This window comes from Aulostomus chinensis, chromosome 17, assembly GCF_037954235.1.
Source record: "Aulostomus chinensis isolate RoL2024-O1b breed Wild chromosome 17, RoL_Achi_v1.0, whole genome shotgun sequence".
Lineage (NCBI taxonomy): Eukaryota > Metazoa > Chordata > Actinopteri > Syngnathiformes > Aulostomidae > Aulostomus > Aulostomus chinensis.
In genome coordinates, this window is record NC_141336.1 from 19056668 (window position 1) to 19083607 (window position 26940).

A 26940-nucleotide genomic window follows, 5' to 3' on the forward strand; every position below is an offset into this window, starting at 1 on the left:
GCCTGCGTGTTCCAGTGCTTGGGAGCATTCAATCTTGAGCCAGCGAACTCTAAATGTCATGTCTGAAGACGTGATTACAACCAGTCAAAATGAAGTTGTTTATATCTATACAGTTAATTAAAAATAGTCAAGGTACATCCACAATGTTAAGAGAGTTTGCCACAACTATGAATAATAAAAATGTAATTTTAGATATCTCCATAGAGAATTATGAGTAGAAACGATGCAACTGCAGATAACTACAATTAAAATGATAATAACAGATATCTGAAATTGGAGTTTCTACCTTGGAAGAGCGACCTTGTGGATATCTGAAAGCTTTCATTTTGACCAAGATTAACTGAATAATGGATATCTGAACTACACATCCAGCCCGCTAAAGCTTTTTGAGGATTTAAAGATAAAGACCAAAAAGAAACCATGTCAGCCGATCCAGCTATAATACACCCATAGGTTTGCACTCTAGCTGGTTGCCACCCACCTTTTTAAATGAAATTATCAAATCAAAGTCAAAGTCAAAGTCAAAGTCAGCTTTATTGTCAATTTCTTCATATGCACCAGACATACAGAGGAATCGAAATTGCGTTTCTCTCTATCCTACAGTGAAGACAAGACATCTACTGACACTGAGGTAGACTAAACACCAAAGTGCACAAGCACAACAAATAAGGACAGACATATAGACAGCTAAAAAAAGATAAAGTGCACAGTGGTTGAAGACAGTTACTGATCCTATAAAAAGATATAAACAATTACACAGTGTAGAAAGGAGTCAGTACTAGCAGCAATTAGGTTGTTTGTGGGTTTCCTTTAGGACACATGTAGGAGTGGATGTGAATGAAAAGCTGATGAGATTTCAAAGATGCCATTTGTATGAAAGAAAAAGTGAAACATAACAGGGACCAATCTGTCGATCTACACCACACTGGATTTGATCTTCGACCAGTAGAGGGCAGCATAACAGCCTTTCCTCCTCCCGTCTGGTAGTAGTAGTAGAAGAAGAAAAGCGACAAGCTGAGGAGGCAAAACAACAATCGAGTGCCTTTAGTGGAAGATCATATTTTTTGCTTTTATATACGGATATTTGTTTTTACTTCCTCCGCAGATTGGTAAGATTTGTAATCGTAATACTATAAACCAAATATCGCTTATCACGCAGTGAACGGGTTGCCACGCCAACGCTATGCTAACAAACAGCTAACAACGCATTCAGTAAACAGCAAAACACCGAACCTTATCATTTATTTTTCGTTTGTAGCTCGCAGCAGGGCAGTCCTCTTCCAACCAACCAGAAATAAACAATGTTGTACCGCTGCCTGTTTCATATAATCGGTCTGTTGTGTTGAAATTGTTTGTCTTGACGGCAACATTAAGCTAACGTAGCTAACATTATAACGTATTGCATAATACGCCAACAACCGTGGCAGCGCAGGTCACACAGGTAATGATGTTTGATATGTTTTGTTTTGTTTTTTTCTGACGTGATGTATTTTAGTTTTTTTCTTGGTTTTTTTTCGTAATTATTAATGAATTACCCATCGACCCAGACTGCTGAGCCATGTGGGAGCGACAGGCCCGTCATATCTCAGTAAATGGTCACAGTTCGCAAAATCTATCTGTTTACCGTTTTTATCCTGGTCAATGCAATATCATTGGTATATGCACACAGTTAAGACTATCTTTGAAATGCAAAGTTAAACTTTATTGTTGAGTCAGAGCTTCTATATTGTGTTTGATCAGCTGATGTAGAATAGACTCCTCCATAACCCTGTCATCACCCCCCCCCTTTTTTTTTTGTTTACTCTGAGGTGACACTTTTCCTTCCATCAAGGCATACAAGTTGCTGAGTAAGACCTTAACTTGTTCTCCTTAGACAAGTGTCAGGGATCAGACAGCAACATGTTGACACAGTCTCAACTGACCTTTTCTCATGCTAAATTGTTTTGCACTTATCATTTGATTTTCATGTTTTAACTTTTCCAGAAGAGTTGAGTATGAGCGGATTTAGTAGACTGGACAGGCACAGAGCACCCCCGTTCACCAGGGCGACGCAGCTTGGAGCATCCAAGCATGACCTGGAGAGAGATTCTGGCTTCTCAGGTTGGTCTCTTTTGCACTCACATGCACAAATTAACTTTTTAACACATAAACTTTTGGGGAAAATACATGTAACTGTAAATTATCCATTTTGAATGTTATGCACAGCCCTAGTCACAGTAATGCACAGATCACGATGGAGAAAATTGTACTTGCCGACATAAAATGGAGATATGCTAGCCTGCCTGTCCACAGAGGAAGGCTTCTACCTACTTGTTTACTTGACATGATGGTTCTATGTGGGCCGTTTCACCTGAATTTGATTTCCTCACCAGTTTGATGGTCTTGTTTATCAGGAGCTGTAGAGATGCTGCCATTTTTTCATGATTGTAATGTTGTACTTCAGGTGCTGTTCACAGTAGTCTGGTGAAAACATGTCTGAGATCCTTGTCCCCCCCCCCCAGATGCCAGTTCTGAGTACCTCAGTGCAGTTGATCTGACTGACTCGGAAGATGCAGGAAGGAAAGTGCCCTCAGTAGGACAGGACCCCAATGGTGTGCAGGTGGCTGTGATGGGAGGCTCATATACTGGACTGTCACCAATGATAATTATGAATAACTTTGTCCTAAAGCAGGTAAGAGGCAAGCTTTGACTATTTATCTGCCTTTTAAACCATTATTTGCGTCATCATTTTTTGCTCAGAGATGTTTTACTTATTTGGCTTCTCTGTCTACATCATTATAAGGAGTGATTGAAAACTCAAGTTACCAGCCAGCATTCCTACTGTTCGTCCTTTTGCTTTTCCTTCTCTCATTTATGTTAACATTCTGATAAGGGCTTCCCAACTACCCAACCACTGGACATCACCGAGCCAGTGAACATGCTCTTTGCAGTTATTTGCTGTTTTAAGTCACAAAGCCCAAAGGCCAAAAAACCCCCTCGATAAAGAATTTGCTACGCTAGCCAGACAGCAATTACCATAAATCCTCTAATATTAGCGCAGGGCTTTGTTTACCTGAACTGCAAAGGTTGCCAGGCCTTTACTGGGGGCGGATTTATATTGAAGAATGGCCTGTATTTCTAAAAGACTGTGTACATAATTCCTTAATTCCCTGACTTATACTGTGAAACATGAACCAACCATTTACATTTTCAGTTGCACAGGTAATTTTTCAGTGGGTGCAGTAGCTTACTCACTCTGGAGATTTACTGCAGTAAAGAACCAATGTTAATAACAAAGAGATTAAGCTGAAACATTATTAAAACACAGAATTATCTAACCAGTTGTACCTGGCCACCATTAGGAGGAAATTCCATAATTTGTAACAAACCTCAGGGTCAATTTTCTATGTCATACTTTGACCTTTAAGGTATAATAGTCATTGGATTTGGTTTTGCATGCTTATGCCACTACACGCCGCCTAATGTGTATTATAGAAAGTTAATTAAGACTTTTAATTGTGCCTCTAGCCGACCCAAATGGCTCCAACAGAGAAACAGTGGGGCTTTCCTTCACCTCTGGATGTGATGCCTCCATCTCAGGTGGTTCTTCTTCAACCCATGGTATCAAATTGTAGCAGCAACAGCTCCCCAAAGACTGGCCCTGAAAATATTGGACAATCAAAAAGCTACAGGCCCATCCTCAAGTCGTATCCCAAAATTGCCCCACAGCCTGATGAGGCCCTCACGAAGGGGTCGACACCCTCCAGAGTGAAGGGAAGTTCATCTTCAGGATACGACCAGCGACAGAGAAGACACCACCACGGTCACGGGCCTTACAGCTCCCCCAGCCCACAGACACCAAGCAAAGCGCTCACCAAGTTTGAAGTAGCAGCCAATCAAAGTGCACAAACGGCTGAGTGTCAAGATTCCCCCTTCCCACTGACCCCCTACACAGATGAATGCAGGACAGATGTAGACGGCGATATGCTATGTCCTGACAGCTACCAGGACTGCCTCTCATCAAACAGTGACAAATTTAAACGCTTCAGCAATACCTACAACATCCTCAACAAGTGTGGCCTCCTGGGCATCACCATGCGCACAAAGCAGTTGATCAAGGAGAATAAGCGCACCCAAGGCCAGCTGCAGCAGCTTCAGGAGCAAACCGCTCTGCTGCTGGAGGCTCTGGATAGCGGAGACCCGCGCCTTTGGACTAAGCTCCAGCTCTCCCTGGAGGACACAGTAAAGTAGCAGTGAAGGATTAAGGCCTTCGGACCCCCGCCATAATATATTGCAGTGTGGACATGACCCTGTAGCTTTCAGCATGGACAGAGGAAGAATCAGTTAGATAGAAAGAGGATTTATTTAATATTTCACAAAAAAAATTGTCCACAATATGACATCTACTATCACAGCTTACACAAGTATAACTATTAAATGCGCTTGTGAGGGGCTTTTGAGTACATATCTTATATTTGGGGTTAATGGAGTCAAAAACATTTAGAACTGCTGGTCTAAACTCCAAAAATAAAGCTGAAGCACATCCACCATTATCAAGTGGGATTTAAATAGTTAGCATGCTCTTGCCTATAATGGATTTTCCTGCCTCTGTCAAAAAAGCAAGTATTCACTTGCAATAGGGCTATGTTGTCTATAGGTGAACACATGCCTTAATGGAACACATAGGAGGACACATTGGGTCAAGTCCATATTCATGCCTTTAATGTGATTGCCATTTTAAAAACAAAAGTGTATAAACAATTCAAACTAAGTTTGCCATGTGGCCTAATAGATCCCAAAGTTACTTGGTTGAACAACTGCTTCAGTCTGTTGGTAACTCTTACATGAACTGCAACGAGATGTGCTCTTATGGATCCAATGGGGAAGATGGTTCCTACTAAACTAGGTGAAGCACTGTAATATTTAGACACGTCTTGGAAAGATCAGGGCAAAATTTCACGATTACGGTTCACAGAAGATGGATCCTATCAAAATAAGTGAAGCTCTGGCACTTCCTCTCGTGCCGCCAAGGTACTCTGTAACATCTTGACAACTATGTGTTGAATGTGGGTCAAGTTTTACAATAATGGTCCCCAGAGGCTGAATGATTGCTTTTAGCATCATCCTCTAGTCATATTTGTACTTTCTCTCTTGGTTTATCAACAAACACCTGCTAAGCTCATGACATTCCCCGCAGCCTCCTCAGCAGTATTTAATGCTAATTAGCCAGTATCAGCACCTGAACCTGCTACATCAACATGCTAGCATTAACATGCGTGCGTGTTAGCATGCTAATGGAAGCATTTAGCGTCACAGAGCTGCTAGCATGGCCATGGACTATTGTTACTGTTTAGGTCAAATAGAAAACTTGGTGTTGCTACATGTGGCCTGTTTCATTTTTCTGTTGGTCCAGAAACGTCATGATTCAGCGGCTCTTTTGAGTTTATTTCATTGACATGTTATTCTAGTTGGACGGTATCTGCTTGCATTGTCATGATGTGTGTGTATAATGAAGGCTAAAACAACAGCTGGATAGCTCCGTGAGGCTTGAAAAGCTGGCGAGTTCATAACATTATTTTTTATAACTTACCTACTTTGTGTTTTATTTATTTGTAACAATAAGTTTGACCAACACTAAATCTATGTTAATTATTTACCAAGCACATTGTAACTAGTTTGCCAGTTCTTGAAAAGACAACGTTAAGAACGACGTAGACTTACAAAAGCTTTTAAGTGTAGCAAGTGAAGTTTTGTAGCCAAATAACTGTCTTGACCTTTGAACTGTTACTGCCGCGTGAACCCTGCTTACCGAGCTGTAGTATAAATGTAACGGAAAGGCAAAAAAAAATAGATAAATAACGGCAGCGAAAAATATGTCATTTAGTTTCATATCAGATTCTCGCACTTTAATTACAAGATTACTGGCAGCATTTTTAGACTAAATGAAAATTCTTTGCTGAAAAAAGAAACGTTATTATGAATCTTTATCTGGTTACTGGTGCCTTTCAAATGTGTATGTAGTTGCTTGAGCAAAGTTCTGTATTTCTTTGCAGACTTCATACGGAAAAAAAAGTTGAATGTATTTTAAAACTCTCCAAAGAATCAACATTATTCTGTGAAATTTAATTTATAGCCATGGCCAGATAGTGCAACTGCAAAAAAACAAAAAAAAAACCATGAGGACGAGACTTAAAGTCAACCATGATGGGCAAGTGTAGGTTAACCTGCTACTCTATTGCAATATTATATAGTCAGGAGAAGTAAAACTGAGAATAATCAAATCAGACTTGGTTTTAATAAATCAGAAGGAGGGTTACCAAAGTGTTTTTGAATTTGTATTTTAAGATATTTTGTTTTTCTGTTCTTGTGAAATGTGCTTTCTGTATCTTAAGCAAAAGTCACCTTGACTAATAAACAATTGTCATAAAACTTTCTGCCTTTTTATTCTACTGCTTGGAATGTCCGCTAAAGATGGCTTGCACAAGCATGGACAAAGTCACTCTAAAAATTAAAAGTTTTTTTTTAATTTATTTTTTTTATTGAAATCCCAAACACCTTAAACATAATGTTGAATATGTCATACAGTAGCTGTAGCTGCAGCATAACAGTGACCTCATAATGTCTAAAGGGCTTTATCGTCAGCAGTGTCATGAATACCTCATCTTTGGGCTCGTCTTAAATGAAGCAGACATGATTTTATGGCACATTGTGAGTAATACCCTGAATAATCATGGTCCTGTTCCCCCCACTCACGTCATATAAAGATGATTATCACCACCGTACGGAGGAGGGTCGGTACATGCTGTCGTTTCCTTGTCTGCTAGCCCTTAACACCAAAGTGAATTATTGTCATAAAAGTAGCATTTATTTCCTGAATGTCACACTGTGGCGTCCTACAAGGGAAGATGGAAGAACAGCACACACTGGCGGGTAGAACACCCTGTGGCACAGGCGTTCCAATCAGCAGCGGAATACAAAAGCAGTGAATGCGTGCACTTATGCAAAACCATCCTTATACAGGTGCCAAAAAACATATTTGTCTTCATATTGCCTGTTAAAAGGCTACCTAAAGGATACACTTACGCAAAGCTCTTATTCAAAAAATTGCTTATATGGCTCCTATCCTTATAGGAATGTTTGCTAAGAGCTAACTATTTCACTGTAGAGGTCATAAAGCACATGTTGTAGTTTGATACTTAACCCAAGAAAGAGTATTTTGTCTAACAAGTATTGGAAAATAAGTCTTCAGCCCACAAAATGATTTATATTTCCCTCCTGCATTACTCTAAGCTAGCTTTGTATATGTAGCCTGAAGCTAAAGAAACAAAACAACAGCAGAGTATTCACAAGCATCCTTTTGAAAACTTATTAATCACACCTTCTGGTAAAATTAATGTTTGGTTTTTGTATCCAGCTGTATGTTTAGTAATCAAGAAACACTTTGATTTGAGCTGAAAATAAACTATCACACTGATGGCTCATCTGGTGGATTTAGCTGAACACACTAGCGCTCACGCAGAGTAGCACTGAGCTGGACGTGTTTAAGTTTGTTTTTACCTCAAATCAAACTGTTGGTGGATTTCCAAGGATACGGCTGGATAAACAATGTGTATTCTACCACTTGATGTGCTTGAGACTTTGTAGTTTGGGGATTTTTTTTTATTTATTTTTTTTTGGGGGGGGGACAGTTTTGCTGTTCTGTAGCAATCAGTCCCATTAGCTTCGAGCTAAATATACATGGCTGGCTCTTTCTGCATTCTAGTGTCCCAGAGACAGCAGGGAAAAGGTTCTTTGTGAGCTCTTTGTGAGTACTTGAAAGGCAAAAGCACATTTTGGGGGAAGTATGGCTTTAAATCTCCACATGGACTCCTACAAAGCATACTATACTGGGAGCTATTTATGTGACTCAGTCTTGTTTATGTGCATCTGCGTCATCAGAGCACGTCTCCACCGTCTGCACAGGCAGGATTAAACCGAGGATCCAGCGGGTACCAAAAACATCCTTGAGGTTGCTTCTCCAGGGGCTCTGGTTCTCCACAAGCTGACCCCTTTGCATCTGACACCAGGTCTGACCCCGAGCCACCAGCAACACCTGCTGGCAGCAGAAGCCAGCGCAGACCAGTCCAATCCCCAGCCACACATATAGCATCAGCACCAGGAACAGCTGCAAGCCTGAGATTGATCCTGGGAGGATGAAATGAGGACATGAGTTCCTTTGTGAGTCATTTATCTTGGTGTAGAAGAGTAAAGTCACTCACCTATGAAGAAGTAACCAGTGGAGAGGGGGAGCAGAGTCAGGAAGGTCAATGGGTTCTCAAAGGAGATGGAATACTCCACCGTCAGGAAGGCCACACCGAGAACCAAGGAATACAAACAAGTGCATGATGTGTAGATGCAGAACATGATGAAGTAGCGCATGTTTTTGTTGCCGATGCAGTTCCCAGTGAAAAAACAGTGGTGATCCCTCTTGAGGATGACTTTCTTGCACAGTTTGCAGAAGTGTCGGCCATTCAGGAGGTAGTGTGCGTCCACTTTGTCAGAGCAGTGTGGCGAACACACCGGGACAGCGGTCTCGTTGGCACTTGCAGCAGGGTATTTGATAGTCATCAAGTAATTCCCCAGCGCGTTGAACATCAGGAATAGGAAAACAACCGTGTGCAGGGTTGTGGACCCCGCCAGTGATGATGTGTCTGGGTTCGGGAATATTGTTGGGATGAAGAAACAGAAGTGCAGGATGAAGGTGACAGTTGTGGCCATGAAGAAGTAGGCAGGCGCCACAGCGTTGAGCAGCCTCAGTTTGAGCATCCTGGTGAACATACCTGCGTGAGAGTGAAGACGCAGAGAGCAAAGATGGAGACGAGTCCGACTTCACCACTGACGAGTCTTAGTTAAGGGGAATATAAGAGGGACTGGCTGCTCTGTTTTTCCACACGTAGTTGTAAAAGTGAGGCATAACATTTTTTTTCCCCCAGCTCGGTACTTTTACTTCATTCATTCATGAAAACAAAAACATTTCGTCACAATCGCATTATTTAACTCTACGACTTCAACCTAAACAAAATAAAGTGGGTTTTCAGTAAATCCATTAAAACAGCCACACAACATCACAATCTGTGTGTGTAATAATCAGATCACAATTTCCCCCCCCTAACCTCGGAACTTTTGGGAAGTTGGAAAACCAGTAAATATTCCATCCTTCGTTCACTGAACCTCCCCTGAAACTGTCTGGAGACCTCCTGGTTTGCCCCCCCCCCCCCCCAACACACACACACACACACACACACACACACACACACACACTCAGCTGTAGTGGATTATATTCACGTGTTGACAGTGTAATTTAAACCAGCTAATCATATCAGCATGTTATCATACTAACTGCTAAAGGAAGACTACATGAATAATTCATCTAAAAATAAGCAGGTGTGAGGATACAACCCTTCCAGACTGACTTAAAAACTAACATATTTTAGGAAAAGTGTCTTATATATGTGGGACGTACTGCTTTTAAAGGGAGTGTAAAGTCTGATGGTATAATTTCTCACTCAAGCAGGGTCTTGGGACTCTCAGGGGCCACTGAGAATACCAAGAATATCTCACCTTCTCCAATGTGATCTCCTGACCTACAGAACTGAGGAAGCAGCTCCAGCACTCCGCAACTTCCTCTTATCTAATAAAGGGGATGGAAACAATAGAAAACCCCAGCGTGCGCCTCTGCCCTGCATCTAACAGACTGCACACACCACAAGCAACGACTGTCCTCTCCTCCCTGATTCCATCCTCTTAGGGGGACAGATGATGACAACGGCGCCAGTGATGGCGGCCGTCATCCAAGACATGCAGCCTCTAGTAAGATGGAGGTGGTCGCGTCTGACCGCTCAGCCTACCTGCGGATGTGAGAGGAGCTGTCCCTTCAGCACCACCGAGTTACGACTCTCTGCTCCACACCGTCACTCCCGATTGTCGTCGAGCAGCACCGACCTCTCGTAGGTATGCACGGCGCGAGGTCCTGCTGCCCCGTGTAGCGCCGCCTGCTGTTGTGGCTGCGTCATGTTTTATCTTGGCTGCCTTTAAATCTGTTACTCCTTCTCATGCAGGTAGATCCATTTTGTTTTCATCATTAATCATTTGATCGAATGAGTGTCTGAATTGCTCAATTACAACAAAACAGGATATTGTCATATCCTCCAATTCCTCCATTTCTGAGTATACACAGTATCTGCAGACAACAACGGGCTGCAGGTGAGCACCACGTTACCACATTAAAATCTCTAAAAGACCAACTTTATTGATATGCAAACATTTTTCACGTCACGTGTTTAACTGCTGCAGACACGAGACGTCTCTTATATCTCAAACTGCGGCTGCATGACCGTCTCTGCTAAACGCCGGAGCAGGATCAGCTCCCAGAAAAGAACCAACATTGAAAAATCAGATTTTGAAATGTCAATGTGAATTTTACCGCGTGATAGCTGGATAACACAACAAAACAATGAGATACTAAAGCATTTTAGAAAATTAAAAACATCTCTCTTTTTTTTAAAAAATTGTATTAGGTGTTGTTGATTGTGTCTTCTTTTGCAGGTGCAAGAAAGGTGATTTTCCAGTAGATGGCAATGCCTCCTCGGTCAGTTACCTCTCAGTCTGCCACATCCCTGATGTTGATTCCTGACATTTCTCTCTTATAGTCCTGCAAATTCACCTCTCGTCCTTTTTCATTATCTTAGCCACGCTGCTGTTTTATTTATTCTTTTTTAAAATTTATTTTATGTTGTAAACATCTCTCATTGTGTGAACTGCTGGGAATATTTATACATGTTCACTTCATTAATTAAGAGACACACGTTCCCTTATCGAGCTTTCACGCCAGGTGTTTTATTGTCAGACGGTCCCTGAGTAGGTGGGAGTTTCTCCTGTTTCTTGGCTGTTGAAGGCACAAAAACACAGCAGCAACGGCAGCAGCATCTCCGCCACCGGACCAGACGCCAGCGATCGGGACTCTTTCTGGGGTAAGCGCCGGCCATTTGGAGCTCAGCTACCGCCTTGGTGATCTTAACGCGCACCGATGTGGTTTATTTATGGCGCTGTTTATGGCGCAACCGTTTTGGTCAAGTTACAGAGCTGGAGGAAGGTGGGTGTATAGACTGTTTGGTGCTGCAGTGAACACGGATGTCTGATTAAAGAGAAACATCTTCTTCTTTTTTTAAAAAAAAATGTGATTATTGGAGTGAATTTTAAAGGTTGGGGATGTAATCGCATCACGGTGGGGACGATGCTCCGGGTTGGTCGAGCGAGAGAGTGAGGATGAGGATGTCTCTGGCAACGTGTCAGGATCTGATTCACTACAACACCTCTGGCTCCTCATGCAGTTCATTGTGTGCTTTACATCCAGCGATCCTGCTCAGCAGTCCCCATGTGTCAGACGAGGATGGAGCCACGTTGTCTCCATGCTACCTTTGTTGTTCTGTTCGGACTCGACCTTTTATTAGTCAAGTGAGTAAAGTAGCTTTACTTGTTGAATCTGAGCTAATTTGTATTGCAGCCAACATTCCTGAGGTAAACTGAGGTCACTGCTCTTTGTTCAATATGTAAAAGTACTAATATGGACAACATGTAGGATGTTTTTTTGTTTTTGGAATGGGCATGAATATGCAGTCGTCTTGTTGATTTTGACTACAAATGCCCAAAGTCCTGACATTTGCATGTCACCGTGATGAAGGGAAGTGGCCTTTAAAGTTCCAGATTTACACTGGGGTGTTTGACATTTTAATGGGTCTCTCTGCATCACAGTGCACTAAAGAATAGCCTTACTCTTGTGGTTCTGGGGCATGAAATTGTCATCTATTTGTAGGGAATGTGTCATCATTTTTAGCAGAACGGGATCAAACACATGCAGTTATCACATCTGACAACAAATGAAAATTATTTTTAAGTGAGATTGAAACGTTATTATATTTCCAGGCGTCCGGCCATTCATTTGTAGAGATTTTCCAATGAAATACATGAGTTTATGATCACAAAATCATGGAGGTGAACCAGTAAACATTAGAAGCTTTGAAGAATGTATCACCACTGGGTTCCCCTGTGATTCCTTTAAAGGAATACTTCACCCAAAATGTGTATTTTACCTTTCAAGTACTCAAAAATAGGTGTCGTGAGCTGACTTTCACTGCTGCATCACCTGGTGCATAGTTAGCTTGAGGCTAATGGTGAACAAACAATCATCCAGTATAATCCATGTCTCCTGTCTCATCCTGGATTAAAGATGTTTTCTTCGTTAGTTTCATGTCTCAAACCTCAAACAGACTCTGTTCTGCTGTTTACTTTTTGCTTCGCTTCTGGAATTTGCTGATTTTCTGTGGAATATCACAGATATATAGTCTGCTACGTAAGTCTCCTAAGAAATGGGAATAAATGAATGCTTGTCATCTTCAAGTATCACACACGCATTAATATTTCAAGAGACAAAACTGAGATGGACAAAAGAGACGGATGCAAGTGGAAAATCATAAGCAATCATAGAGACTTCTATCTTTTGCTGGGTTCTGTTTGGTCGTTTCAGCCCCTGCAGCTGGTGATCAGCTGCAGCTGGACGCAATAATTGAGAAGAGTGGAGGAGCAGCAGCACTAAGATCCTTTGTGTTTTTATGATATTTTTTTATCACAGGGGAAGAAAAACAAATTTAAAAAAGGTCAAGAAGTCCCCGAATCTGTAATTTAACTTGAGAGATTTATCGGTGTGGCTACAGATGCGTATCAGAATCTGATCTAAACTGATCACTGCATTCCTAATTTCTTGCATCATTACAGTCTCAGACGATCAGGTCAGCTGTATTACACCACAGTCACACTGTCCATTTGTCAGTCAATGAATAATTAAAGGCAGTTGCGATCTTAAACACACGACAAGCTTCTTCACTCTTGGTTTCGTATTGAAGCAGAAAGGTGAGCTGGGAGAAACCCGCAGATTAAACCTGCAGATCTCTAAACTACCTTGAGTTTAAATTAATAATTTAGTATCAGATTTTAAGATGGTTGGGTATTATCTCACAACGCTGAAAGTGAGAACTTGACTGCATGTTGCTTTTTTATATAACTCTCGCCAGAGAAGAGATTTATCTGAAGGAATCAGTTCTGATGACACGTTTTTACGCTTTGTGGTAGATAGGAGTCGCAGCTTTGATCAGTTTTCAGGAGGAGCTCCAGCAGCAGCGGAGCCTTTAGAAGCTTCTCGTGATGCAGGGAAGGTACAGATCGAGCAGGATCTGCGGTTGAGCCTGGGTCGAGCCATCTCAGATGCCAGATGGGTTCTAATGAGGAAGGTCTTGTCCACCCAGCAGCAGCAGCAGCAGCAGCAGCAGCAGCAGGAGCACGGCAGACTCATAGCTTCTTTGGGGGCCTACTGAGCATGTGCAGCCAGACAGGAAGCAGGTGTTCAGTTTGTTGTACATGGGTCGTGCTATGGCTTATTCAGGCGTCAGAGAAGGGCTGGGCGAAGGGGAAGCTGCATCAGTTGTTACACTCGTTTGTGTTGTGAAGACACAGGAACATGCAGAACCAGTTAAGACCTGTCTCTTCCCCAAGAAGCAGGTGGTGAGCAGATTGTGGTAAAAACCCCACCCCCCTCTCCCACTGAGGCTCAGTCTGATGAATTCAGCGCCTCCATCCCCCCCGACACCTCCACCTTCCAGCATCACAGCAGAGGCCTGCACCTCCTGTAGACTTGACAGTTAGAAGCTCTTTATTACAATATCTTAATAAATTCACAGTTTTAGGCCTTTGATTCCAGTCTAGAAAATATCTTGCATAACAGTCCTGATTGATATGGTCATCCATTAATCTTGTAAATGTTGTCGCGATGATAAGATATACGAAACAGCTCGCCGATACCTGGCTAGAATAGACGATTCTTTTTGGTCGGAAGATTGTAGCTTTGTTCTCCCAGACAGCTCAGAACTGCAGTCCAAAACATCACACATCTGAGGATTTTCGGCTTCAGAGTAAAATTTCACAGCTTAAAAAAAAAGAAAACAAACACTACACGGACATCAGAGCATTTCTCTTTGAACAGACCAGCACTTGACAATTTCCAAAATAAATGATTCATCTCCACCCCTTCAGAACGTCTATGATTTTATTGCAGCAGTGTCCGACACTCTTCCTGCTCAGACCCGGATCTCGGCTCCCGTCTGTCCAGCGGCCCCAGCAGTGAGGCCTGAGCCCCAGGAAGCAGGGTGGCGGTGAGCTAGTCCTGCAGCTGAATATGGACCCAGCTCACCGCCACCCTGCTTGCAGTGTGTTTCCTGCCTGCCCATTTTTTTAAGGCAAATTACAGCTAAAACAGTACAATATTCTGTCTCAGGTTTGTCCTAAATTTACAGCGTTTCCTTGATTAATCTCTCTCTTGATTCATCTTTGTTCGTCTGTGTGGTCCAAATCTACCCCAAAATGAAGTTGTTTCCTTCCTGGCCCATGCTTCACCCCTCCACCGTGTTGCATGAACATCCGCACTGTAGCTTTTGAGTAATCCTAAGATGCAGGTGTAAAGATAACCTCCTTGGCAGCAGTAGTAATGATAACCTCAGTGTGGAATGATTTCAAGCCTTTCCAGCACCTCTGGGATGAGCTGGAATGAGGCCTTATCGCACATCGTCAGTAGCCGGCTGCACTAAAGCTCTCGAGGCAGAATGGGATCAGTTCCCTGAAATCATCTAGAAACTTTTTTTCACGTAGCTGTTATAGTATCATATTAAAGCCCAGGATTTCATGAAATGTTCAATAAGATATAATGATGGAGTCATGAAGAAAAGAAACAAGCTGGAGAAGTCTCATCTCCGATCTGTCGGCTGAATCTTGGTGAGGGTGAAGTGCTCACTAACATGGTTTTTTACATTTTCCGAATGAAGTTCATGTGAAAGAATCCCTTTGTGGACATACAAAGAGTTCCATTTATAGTTTTTCGAGTCATAAAATAATGCTTCTGCTGAAGTCAATTATTCACAATGAGAAGTGCAGCCACAAAGGTTAAATGTCAATTAGCTGCGCATGTCAGCAGTGAAAGAGGTGTTGTGATGTGTGTATTTGCAGGAGTGGCATCAAGCCTCCAACAGAGATGTGAAAGGCCAAATCATACTGAAGGCTTTGAAATGAAACCGCAGGTGCGCCTGTCAGAGAGAACTGCACATATTAATACATGAAAATCACTTTTTGTTAGGTGAAAGTGAGGATTATTCTTCGACTCCTGCGCTCCCCTTATCTCTGAGGAGCAGTTTTTTGGCTTATTTTTCCGTCTCATAAAGTCAGCCTTGTTTTTGTACTGCAGCAGAGAGAAGAGGAAGAAGACTCTGATAAATATAGACACAATAAACACATGCTACACGATGAGGCTTTCACTGACTGGGACTGAATAGGTGCTGTTGCCTTGAAATGATGATCCCTCCAGGTGTCAGACAGATGTTGGCTTTGATTTACTTACAGTCTCATAATGGACAGAACAGAACAGTGTTGTATCAGGAGGGTTCACGGGTGTTGGGTGGAAGCAGACTCAGGAGCAGAAATGACTAGAAAAAAAGATTCAGTATCCATACTTGCACCAAGGTTAACTTTAGGTTCCTGACACTTTCATGCATGGGCCCTAATTAAAGCTGGACAGCCCCCCACCCCATACCCCCCCTGCTCATGTCGGGGTGTCTCTTTTGGCAAGCGATGGTGAATTCTGAGAATATTTGGATTTTGCATATTTCTGTGCACTGTGGTACAAATATAGCACCCTGCATCCACTAGGTGACACTAGAGAACACACGCTTACTAGGTATCATGTTCCTGAACATCACACAAGGTCAACACATATGATCTGATCTTTATTAACACACCTGAAGGTGGGATGGCATGTAAGGGAACGGGCCTTCAGGTCACCGTTAGCAAACTAGTTCCCTTTGTTCATACTGTTATTACTGTAAAGGTGGTTTACTGGTCGGTGACTCAACAGACCTCTTGTTTGTGGATCCACAGAGCCACTAAGTATGGTGGCTGCACAGGTTGCGGCCTTGGAGCGGCCAAGAGCATTTTCAAAAAATACATGATTAACTTATACAATAACATCAAAATATATAAAAATGGGTGAGAAAATCAAAATATGTCATTTTCAAGGCGTTAGGTCAATATTGTCTTTAAGGATGCTGCCAAAAAGAGTCTGGTTCCTTAATGTTTCCCCCTTTTTCATGTCCCCAGACCAACTCCAGACTTTTGAGATAAAGCAAAGGGAAACATCAAATCTTTCCTCTCCATTTTTCTGCTCCAGCCAGGTGTTTCTGTCTCAACCAGACGGAAGTCTCCAGCAACACAAACAGAGCAGCGGCTGGCGAGAAACTGCACGTTTAACAAGTCTGCAGTTAGTCAGTGTAGTCGAGGAATAAAAGAAGTTCAGCTCTGGTGCTTCTTTTTTTATTATTTATGATGATTGCAGGTTGTCCTTGGGGGTCGACTTTATCTCACAGTGACTGGGAGTTGATTAAGTGCAGGATGTCAACAAGAAGTTCACCTTTTATTTATGGTTCATTTCTCCGGTAAAACGGGGCTATCTCTCTGTCGTTCTGTCAGGCAGGTAATGTATCATGGATCTGCCTGAGTGTTTGACGATGGGAGGGAAAGTTCATCCAGAGCTGTCCACTTAATGCTTTATGGAGTCGATCACAGCCGCAGTTTACCCTGCGCATCGTTTTAAACCCCTTTAGACACGTACATTGTTTTGCATCTTGCAGCTTTTTAATTTCAGCACAAAAAAAGAAGTCATTAGTTGTGGTTGTTGCATAAGATCCCGATTGTGAACTTGTACATCTCCCCAGTTCTTTTAAGGCATGACGGGGTTGCTCTATGAATAGCAAGGCCTAGTTTATCACTGCGATCATGCGGGAGTTTAATGGAAGTAAGTATTTGAAGGTTAAAATGATCCACCCCTAGGTTTAGTTTTTGGATCATCCCACCAACAGACAGAAACATGACGTCCATAAGTAGAGGTTAGAGTGTATATGTAAGACAACTATTAACATTATACCTGCTCCAACATCAACAAAAGATAAATCCGTGACCTTTTTCCCATTAACACTGCCACAAGCTTCATATTTGTGGCTTGGAGTGAAAAATCCCTCAATATAATTTGAAATAACTGTGGCATAATTATATTAAAATTTAATTTGCAATCCGAAGGAAAAGGACAAAATCCAATCTGACAATATTTCGGACCAAATAGCTTGATATCGATTAGATGACAATGTTGCAGGGATGACTTTTTGGTGCTTTCAGCAAATATTAACACTGAGATGTTTTGATCACAGTGATGGTCATGAGTAGACTGCAAAATAAGCCACATGGCATCCATCCATCCATCCATTTTCCATACTGCTTATTTGTTAAGGGTCACGGGGGGGGGGGGCTGGAGCCCATCTCAGCTGACATTGGGTGAGAGGCAGGGTTCACCCTGGACGGGTCACAAGTAGGGGCTCAGTAACTTGCTCAAGGATACTTTGACACGGTCACCGGGGGAAGTGAGGTTTGAACCAGCGACCCCTTGGTTGCTGGACAGCCATGCCGGCTCTGGCTACATGGCTTAATAGGCAAATAGAGAAGCAACTTTAAAAGCTCGGAAAATTACATGACTTACCGTGATGCAACCCATAGAACTAACAATAGACTGTTTTTATGCAATCATCATGCCATCCAAAGTTCTGACTTGTCATTTTGTACCTTCTACTCATTAGAATTCTGCATTGTCATTGTGAGCATGTTGCTAGCATTAGCGCTGCTCCTCTCATAGACGGTCTCTTTGTTTTTCTGCTAATTGACTCCAAAATAACTCTGAGAACAGAGCAACTAAGACAGAAGCTGATCAGATGAAAATGGAACAATAACTGGCTTGAATAAGGGTTTACTGCAAGTTGTTGGTCCTTTGAGTTGCAGTGTAATTGCTTTGTCACCTCGGGGATATCTTCATTTACACACATCTACGTTTAACGCAGCTGTTTTTTTCTGCTGCCGTGAGCAGATAAACTGACCTGAACAAGCATTTCCTCCCTTTTCATCTGAGACTCAAACTCAGGTATATGTTATAACTCGCGTGCAGCCTATGTACTTATTTCAGGATCTATGATAGTCGAACTGAGCACAGAGGAGAGATTTCCCTGGTGCTGACAGCAGATGCACAACGCTGCTCTCCGAGCCAAACGCCACTTTGTAATCTGCTGCCTTGGCTTGGAAACCTGATTTAGGGAAGATGAGGAGAGAAGCAGAGGGAAGGGATTAGAGGAAGTTCAGAGTTGCAGAATTCAGTAAGATGAGAAAGAAATGGATAGCTCGGGATGAGAGTGAACATTGTTTGTTTAGATGGAGAATATCCATGGAGACTTATGGCTAAACTGCTGAGTCATACTGTGACGTTTGTCCAAATGCTGTGTGAAACCCCATCACCGTCAGCATCCCTCAGCATCCTGCTGTTCTCCATCCAGTTCTGAAGAGGAAGAGTTTGGCAGAGTTCACAGTGAGCGACCTGTCAAATCATGAAAGAAAAACGGTGAAAAAGATCTGTTGAAGTGTCCCAGCGTCGAATTTCATTACAGAACTGTACATTTGTCATTTTCAGCTTGCATCTTTTATTTTGATGTCACATTACAAACGACTCGGCTTTGATTTGTTCCACCACCTCAGGATATGTTTAGAAAAGCCACAGAATAGTTCGTTAAATCTCTGATCAACTGATCTCTATTAGCAGAATGTGAGCCTCATCAGACAAAAAAAATATTAATATCATATCTAAAGAGTCTGGATGCTCCTGTCTGGATTTAGCACCACATTAACCACACAACCTAAAGGTTCAGCCAAAATGATACTTCTCCTGTTTCTGTGACCCTGTGTTAATTCTTCATTTATCTCTTGTTAACTGCCAAATGCGCATTGAAATAAAATCACAGTCGGAGGATTTTTACACCAAAATTCCTGTCCAAAATTGAATGCTTGCTCATCCTGCACAAAGGGGCGTGTACTAATTTTCCATCCAATGAAAATGCTTCCTTGGTTTATTACGTCCGGTCACCCCTCCATCGTGTGATGCACTGCAGTCCCAGAGACTTTCCTTGTGAAAAACATCGCTTTGAAATAGTTGATCAACCCATGTAAAAAAGAAAAAGAAAAAAAGACTTGCTCCTCGACCATCATGTGATACATTGGGTGTGAGGAGTCACATGTTTGAATTATACATCCACGTTTAGCCCAGTTCAGCCAGTGTGGACTGGTGAGCGTGCTCTATCATGGAGGGGTTCTATGCACATTCAGCTCTATTGGCTGATGTAAACGCCAGTCAATATCTGCCACTTGTTTTCTTCGTGTTTCGGCCCGGAAAACATGTAAACACGCTGAAACAAGTAGCACGTCTCTCCGTATCACAGACTGATAAAGCCTTACTTTGTCAGAAGTTGTGTTTTCTTAGATTTTGAAAGCTGTCTTTCCTGAAAGAAAGGGTCTGAATGATTTCTATCAGTAAAATAATCCGTTGTACATGCTGTATTGATCTCTTAATTCATTATAGAAAACCTGATTTATGGTCCATTAGCTAACTGAGTGTATTTATGGATTTGCTTTGTGATCCATCCTCAGGGAATGTCCGCCCCGGCCATCTCCACAGGGGTGTCTGTGTGTCTGACAGTATCTGAAGGCTACAGTTTCACAACAGGCAGGAAGACAGAGGCTACAGTGGTGTGAAGAATGCTGCTAAGAGATTACTGGCTTGTATTTTTATACTCCTTTTCTTCTCCTGACCTCTGACAGAGTGATGTACAGCAGTCCAGCCGATCTGCCATTGATCAGCTCCACTCCTACACTGGACTTCCTGCTGTGGTTTCTGTTGCACAAGCGCCGTTTGGTAAATGCCTCACGATACTGTGGAGCTTCCAGTGACATCATTGGCGCAGCGATAAATCACACCGGGGTTTGGTTCAGTAACGTGTGCCAGTTTGGACAGTGAAACTACTGTTTTCATTCTCTTGTTGCCTCGCAGCTCTTTTAGAGTTGGATAGCAGAGCCAGGTTTGTGATGCTCGTGTTTTGGTGGCGGCGGCGAGAGCACACAGGGTGTTTACTACAGAGCACGTCATTCTGTCACAGCAGTAACACTCCGGAATCTAGTGTTGAATCCGATTTTTCCCATGAAATATGATCGATGTCTTTCACTCAATAGCAACGGCTTTATTGGTGCAAAGCTTTGTCAGCACTCTGTTGCTGCTCCATTTCCTCGGACTGTTGATTCAGTGAGGAGTGTACACAAGCACAGCAGCTGGGAGTCGGGACTGTAATGATTCAAAGTGGTGAGAGTGTGTGTGCGGCTACAGAACGGACAGTTCAGGCCTCCATTCTGTGGTCATGGCAGTGTGAAAGATCATATCCTGTGCATGCTCAACAGACAGAGAGTGGCGTTGTGTATACCAATCCTCAACAAGCTGTTCAACACCCAGTCTAAGCCTTTTCTGTCAATTCATGCTCACAACAAAAATATGTTCTTGATTTGGTGGTTATATTGGCTGTAGTTTGTGACATCTCTACTTCCCTCCATCAGATACAGAAATAAACACAGATCAATGGCTGTTAATGGACCATGTCAGTCATTAGACTGATCCTTGTAACCACTTTTATAGACTAACTGCACTTAGTGTGCTTTGAAGTCACTCGTCTGACAAAAAAAAAAAAAAAAATGAGTCACAGCAATTGTTTGCTGTAAAAAATCGGCCCATTAAATCCTAATTCTCTTCCTTACACCACACCCTTACTCATTTTCTCCATAAACATCTACAAACATTGTAACTTCTGTTCTGTATACAGGCTTGTAAAGTTTGAGCAAATGACAACAAATGACATGACTAACACTGGAACTCCTATTAAAACAAGGCTGGTGGATGTTAAAGGAAGTAATACGCATTGACCACAGCCTAACTCAGTGTGGAGGGTAATGGTGGCTAATGTTAGCAATCTTTAGATAAATATTATACCATAACAAAGATTATTGCCGGGGTTCACTGGCCTATACTGTTTGCAATAATTTAAGATTTTAGTCAATTGTAAAACATTAGCCTAGTTAAATGCTAAGTTTAGCATTATGTCATGATTGTGTCACTTTTAAAGAGAAGGGTGTGTCTGTTGTCTAGCATTTGGGTTTGTATTTCCAATAGCTTATGGTGGCTAATGTTAGCGAACTTTATTGCTCTGTGCCATTGTCAGTGCGCTGACTTCATGTCTTCTCTCCTTTTTTGTGATCGGCCCACTGCTGACTTCTAAATGTGACCTTGTCGCGTTATGTCATGATTGCGACTTGAAAAGAGAACTATGTGTCTGCGTTGTAGCAAGCTAGCAGGATGTTTCACCATAAAAATGAAAATAAAGTCATGCTGGAAGCTTTTCATTTTTGGGGCACTATCTTTTTACCGGCCCACACCCCTAACATCCTGGGACATCCACAGTCGTCAGTTTACCGTAACCTTGGCAACAAAGGTTGGCAATCTTGAAGGGAAAGGATACTGGCATCCAAAAGTAACCTTGAAAATAATATCCCAAACATTATCTGTGCGTTTACCATCAGGTATGGTCAAGTGCTGATGGCTGACCCTGAGTCGTTCATGACGACAGCGCCCCCTGTGGAGGGGGGGCTTGCGAAGCTGGATGTCCTGGGCCTCCTGGAGTCCTTTGGGGAAGACAACGCCACGACTGAGAGATGCTACCGCTCACACTCTCGAAGCAGCGTCCTCCAGGGTCTGCCGTTTGGAGGGGTGCCCACAGTCTTCACCATCAACGTGGTCCTCTGGATGGTACATACGAACACAGACCAAATAATATACACAGTTGACCTAGAAAAGTGCAATTGGAATCTTATACAATTTTCTTCTGCTGTCAAAATGTGAGTCTATATGTTAAAGAGAAGGTCAGCCATCATTGACAGCTAGTTCCTGTTTACCCCGCCATCAAAATAAAAGCATAGTGGATGTTCAAGAGAAATTTTTTAGGGTTTTTAAAGGAGGTAAGATTTTTGCGAGGAGATATCTGAGGAAAAGAGACTTAAAATTACATTTTCAAGGCCTTGATTGTTTCTGCAGATAACAATAACAGTTGAATGTTAAAATCCATTTAAAGCTAGCTGTGTTTGGATGAAATTTTTAGCACGTATATGTGCAACATTTGTACTCTTCATCCACCTCCATGGGGGGTCGTGACTGCCTGGCTCTTTTTTTTGGAGGACTTTGAGCTAAAGAGACTGGGAACCCCTGCTGTATAGGGACTTTGATCAGTCACAGGGTGTTTTGATTAATAACTGCGATTTCAGGTGGAGTAATGATACAATTATGAATATCTTTTTACACTGATTTCATTGTATTCATCTGCTGAGATAGAAAGTGCCATTTGTTCTCAGACAAAAGCCTCTAGAATCTCATCTGAGCACAGTTGAGTTGAGGCCTGTCATCGCTGCAAGCACCGCCATTGTGAAAATCTTTGTTTTCCTCTTCATCAGGCTTTCGGGCCTCCTGATAATGAAAAACATTTTAATATGTGTAGTGATTGTCACATCAAGTTGCAATCAAGCATGCTGTTTCAGTCTGCTCTCCCTGCTTCGTCTAATTCACTGTTTACAAAAGCCCTTGCATCTGTTTTCCTCTTGCATTCCAGATAATAATAGGCTGTCATCCACCTCGGTTCCACTGTCAGGCCTTGCAAAGCTTGATCTCCGCACTGATATCCCTCTCAATCTGGCACCTCCATGTTTTAATTGGCTCATTTTATCACCGCCTTGTTGTCAAGACAACGCAGAGGGTTAAACACTGTCTCTTAATGACAAGCATGAGTCAAAGCATGATTCCCACACCCCCCCCCCCCCCCCCCCCCAGGTGACGGGAGCACGCCTCTGCATCAATTCCATCATCATACACAATAAATCATCGGTGAGACTTGAGGAGAGCGTGCCCACGCATCAAGACCAAATAAAACAAACATAAAAAACAACAACAGGGAGATGATGGACGGACACAAAGGAAACAGAAGGATATTACAGAGATTTCCATTTTAAATAAAAAACAAAACTTAGTATCCAAGCTGCTAATGTGAACACAAACGCTCATTATTCATGGACAAGTCTGAGTGCCCTGATTGACTATGCATGTCCTTTGCATTAGTGAAGACTGAATCGTTTAGAAGAGCCTCTCAGCTGTTAACTTCATGTCATCCCCTGACCACCGAAACAAATGTCCTCTTAGCTCAAGTGACTGAATGATCAAACATTCATCAGCGTTTATTTGTTGTTGTTTTTTTTCAACTCCATTTTCTTTTGTGAACATTCATCCATCATGGCTCACTTATGCTCTTATATATTTTACCGGGGCTAAATGCACTGCAGTGGATGATCATGTAGGACTGAATAGGGGGTTTTCTAATTCTATTGTGAGGTGTCGTTGGCTCGCCGTTTGAGGCAGAATGGAAGCTATTCTGATTCAATCTTGCTGTTGACCACACTCATTCGTCATTAGTGCTCAGCATGTGTTCGTGTGCCGTGCTGACCTGTCTTTGGTAGTTTCCAAGACAACCACATACTACTCTAAAGAAAGAAAAGGGATTATTATCAATGTTGGGCTGTTACATTTAACAGTATGCACTTCCAAAGTAAGTGCAAATGTTATCAGAAACAAACAAAAAAAAAGATTTGTTATTACACATTTTATTATGTGCTGTGACGATAGTGTTCAGTGCAAAGATGTCCTTCATTTTAGATGATCAGATTTAGTGTTTAGCCTCCATTATTGTGATCTTTGTCACATGTTTCTCAGTCATATTTTAGGGAACCAAGGAAAAAGAAATATTAAAGATCAAACTTTGACAGATATATTCATGTCTGATTGCCCCTGATATCAGCAAAGTTCTATTTACTGGCAGCCAGACCTTGTTTGCTTCTTGCCAGCCATTCACATTATTGTGAGGAATCCCAACATCCCCATCCCACTCCCTTCAGGCGATGTCACTCTAATCAAATGCGGAATCCATATCTGACGTCTGTAACTATCGTCGAGAAAGTGGTTCTGGATGTAAACTGAAAATCGAACCAATCATTACACTCCTTAATTCCGGAAACCCCTTCCTCGTTTTACTCTGCTGAAACATCTGTCACACCTGAGAGGAAACTTCACACTTTTCCGCGTGTCCATAAATGCTTGGCTGTATTATGTAATACCGTCTGTACATTTATATATTTGTGTTCATCTGATGGGAATCCACTGACAAAACTGGAGTGCAGGCGAGGACAAGAAGTGTGTTTGTCCATGTTCGTGTTTGTGTTTTGTGTTGCAGTTTCTTTTGCTCATCTTCTCCTGTCTGAGGAAAGCTGCTTGGGACTACGGTCGCCTGGCTCTGCTGATGGAGAACGACAGGTAAATCCCTCACACCGAAAACATCTGATGCCGCTGCTGCTTGGTGAGCCATGACAGCATTTAAAATGGAGAGATAATCCCTGATGGAACCACTCCTGACGGCTGATGATGCAGCCTGCAGCTCCCTCTGCTGAGCATAAAGAGAACTGCAGATGTTCTCATTTACACTACATACAGAGGGGATAGTCACCGCTCCTTTTAGAAGCGGCCAAGGGGTAATGTGATGACAGGATATTTTTTTAACAGAGGCCTTTTTTTTCATGAAATGATTTTGCAAGTGTTACTTAAATAAGAGTCATCAGAGAATTTGTTTTCACAGCAGGAGGGTGGTGTTTCTGGGAGAGCATTACAATAAACCTCCGAATGGAGGAACCTGCCGTCCAGAGCAACAGCGCTACTCATTAATTGGTTTTTGGACAGCAGTTGTACTCTTTGGCACACAGGATAATGTTGCATCAGGCTTTGGCTGCATAGATTCTTTCATGGGTGGTTTTGTCCATCTGATTTGTTGACAGTAAGGGAAATATGTGACTCAGCGACTCGTGCTTTAAACAACTAATCGATCATATTTTCAGAAATGTAATCAAGCAAAAGCACAAATTCAGATATTTTACTGTTATAAAACATGTCCACCCAGCAGCCTCTACGAGTCGGCAGCACTTTTCCTCTGCTTGATCTGAAGCGGCTCTCCGGGGAAGCGCCGGATTCATTCGTTCTGGCCGACCGGCGGCAGCTTCTTAGCACCCAAGGGCAAGCTGCAGCATCAGTGTGTTTTGCCGAGCGGTCATCTCTCTTGCTAATTCAATTATGCTGCTTAATTTGACATGTTGTTGAAGTGTGAGAGGTGAAGCCGACAGAGAAATATCCACAAACACAATCATCACAATGGTATTATTGGATGGGGCTGCTGTGTGTGTGTTTAATGTCCTCTGTATGGGGTTGATTGCAGACAGGTACTGGTGCCAGGAGTACAAGTCAGCAGCAGGGTGCTACAATCAGTGTGATGATGATGATGATGATGGTTCTTACTAATTGTTATTTCCCACTTTAGTCTCACCTCTCTGTTTTATGGAGAACCAAGTGAGAAAGAGAAGTCTCCTTCTGAATCCAGCCCCTCTGACTCAGAGACGAAAGATGCGGTGAGTTTGGTTCCGTGTTGCTCCATGATTTGTTTTTCCCTAAAAGCCCTTCCCAAGACCCTGATAACATCTGCAGACTAATTAAAGATAATAGTAAAGTACATTTTTCTCTACAGAACAAAACAAATATGATGCATCCTGAAGGTCTGAGTATGTTTCTCCTCTGCACAATATTTATTCATAGTTTTTTTGCACAAATCAGTATATTCAATGAACAGGAAATCTAATTCCTACGTGGACTGTAAAAAGGTTTTGGTCATGCTGACATGGCATGTTATTGACCAGATGTTGGACAGAGGAGCAGCCGATGAACAGTTTTAGAGCAGAACATTGCAAAAGAGCAGTGTAGACGCAACTCATCAGGTGGACACACACACACACGCGTGCACACACGCACGCACATGTATGAACACTAATGCTCAATCCTCATTGTTTGATGGCCAAAAAGCAATTAACCCCTTGAACCACTCTCGAGTTAGAGAGGCGTAAAATAAATTTTAACATTCGAAACAAACGACATCATTTATTATTGCCTGAAATCATACGAAGTGTTGCTAGGTTTTAACTTCAGTTCACTCCGTCAAGAAAAAACATAGGATTTATTCTGTGTTTCTCTTTTAAAATGTCAAAAATAAAACCTTTTTTCTGACATGAACACAAAAAAAAAACTGCACAACAAGAAAACCTGCTTTAGGTTGTACAAAGTAAATAGTTTAATTAAGAGAAATACAATAGCTAACAGTTATGGGCACAAAAATATTGCATGTTTGATTAGTTCTTTCTGCTTCTTGTGATGATGGTGCTGCTTTGTACAGGTTCAGGACTTTATATTGCGATAAAGAATTAACCCATAATGAATCAAAAAAAGACTTTATGATATTTGTATATTTTATGAAATAGGAATTTAAGAACGCCCAGAAACTGCTTAGACCTCAGATGTAACACTGAATATCTTGAGGTACGAATCATTTCAGCGCTACTAAAAGAAGTCATCAGCGCAAGATAATATGGGTGATTGTGCTACAAGACTGTAAAAGTCAATGACACCTCAGTGTTAGTTGAGATTTCCCTGCATTCGGAGTTTTGTCCTCAGAGACACTCTTCCTCCCTTCTCGTTTTCGTCAAATGCTGGATTTTTTCTCACCTGGTTGCTAAGTCACTCTGTCAGGGCGACAGAGATCACACAAACAACTTCACACCAAACATATACACTTATTAAACTCACTACGTGTTAACAGCGGAGCCGTGAGCAGAGCGTCTGCCATCGTTTCACAGCTGTGGGACTAAAAGTTAAAAAAAAAAAAAAGCAACATGTTCATGGTTCTGTAAATGATGTCACGCGTGTGCTTATGTTCTCACCGGTGTAACGTGAAAACGGTC

At 42.1% G+C, this 26940-nt stretch overlaps 3 protein-coding genes across 5 annotated transcripts in view; 2 read left to right on the plus strand and 1 right to left on the minus strand.

Annotated features, from left to right (window-relative positions):
- The first annotated feature begins 925 nt into the window (after positions 1–925).
- On the plus strand, positions 926–6402 carry cipca (CLOCK-interacting pacemaker a). 2 transcript variants are annotated; one of them, XM_086183698.1, is made up of 4 exons: positions 926–1109; positions 1987–2100; positions 2502–2671; positions 3508–6402. In XM_086183698.1, the coding sequence occupies exons 2-4, from the start codon at positions 1995–1997 to the stop codon at positions 4228–4230; spliced, it is 999 nt and encodes a 332-aa protein (XP_086039824.1). In that variant the 5' UTR covers positions 926–1109; positions 1987–1994; the 3' UTR covers positions 4231–6402. The 2 variants fall into 2 exon arrangements, with proteins under 2 accessions (XP_086039824.1, XP_086039823.1); XM_086183697.1 differs by having other exon boundaries at positions 954–1109; positions 1984–2100.
- On the minus strand, positions 4431–9983 carry zdhhc22 (zDHHC palmitoyltransferase 22). The gene is made up of 3 exons (XM_086183699.1): positions 9867–9983; positions 8238–8798; positions 4431–8163 (listed from the first exon to the last, which is right to left on the minus strand). The coding sequence occupies exons 2-3, from the start codon at positions 8794–8796 to the stop codon at positions 7886–7888; spliced, it is 837 nt and encodes a 278-aa protein (XP_086039825.1). The 5' UTR covers positions 8797–8798; positions 9867–9983; the 3' UTR covers positions 4431–7885.
- The window catches only part of tmem63c (transmembrane protein 63C), a 29172-nt gene continuing 12063 nt past the window's right edge, over positions 9832–26940 (plus strand). Inside the window, exons 1-6 of one of the 2 annotated variants that reach the window (XM_086183695.1) lie at positions 9832–9969; positions 10564–10606; positions 10865–10988; positions 21595–21820; positions 24342–24421; positions 25473–25560. In XM_086183695.1, coding sequence (XP_086039821.1) covers positions 21611–21820; positions 24342–24421; positions 25473–25560 — 378 coding nt within the window. In that variant the 5' untranslated portion in view covers positions 9832–9969; positions 10564–10606; positions 10865–10988; positions 21595–21610. Of the gene's footprint in view, positions 9970–10563; positions 10607–10864; positions 10989–11349; positions 11473–21594; positions 21821–24341; positions 24422–25472; positions 25561–26940 lie in introns of those variants that run through there. The other variant, XM_086183694.1, reaches the window with a different exon arrangement.

Bases quoted from the DNA above. Each gene is read 5' to 3' on its own strand.
- cipca (XM_086183698.1), top strand. From the start codon at position 1,995: ATGAGCGGATTTAGTAGACTGGACAGGCACAGAGCACCCCCGTTCACC. The intron at 2,101-2,501 runs GTTGGTCTCTTT...CCCCCCCCCCAG, and splicing joins GAGAGATTCTGGCTTCTCAG to ATGCCAGTTCTGAGTACCTC. The intron at 2,672-3,507 runs GTAAGAGGCAAG...TTGTGCCTCTAG, and splicing joins ATAACTTTGTCCTAAAGCAG to CCGACCCAAATGGCTCCAAC.
- zdhhc22 (XM_086183699.1), bottom strand. From the start codon at position 8,796: ATGTTCACCAGGATGCTCAAACTGAGGCTGCTCAACGCTGTGGCGCCT. The intron at 8,164-8,237 runs GTGAGTGACTTT...TCATCCTCCCAG, and splicing joins CACTGGTTACTTCTTCATAG to GATCAATCTCAGGCTTGCAG.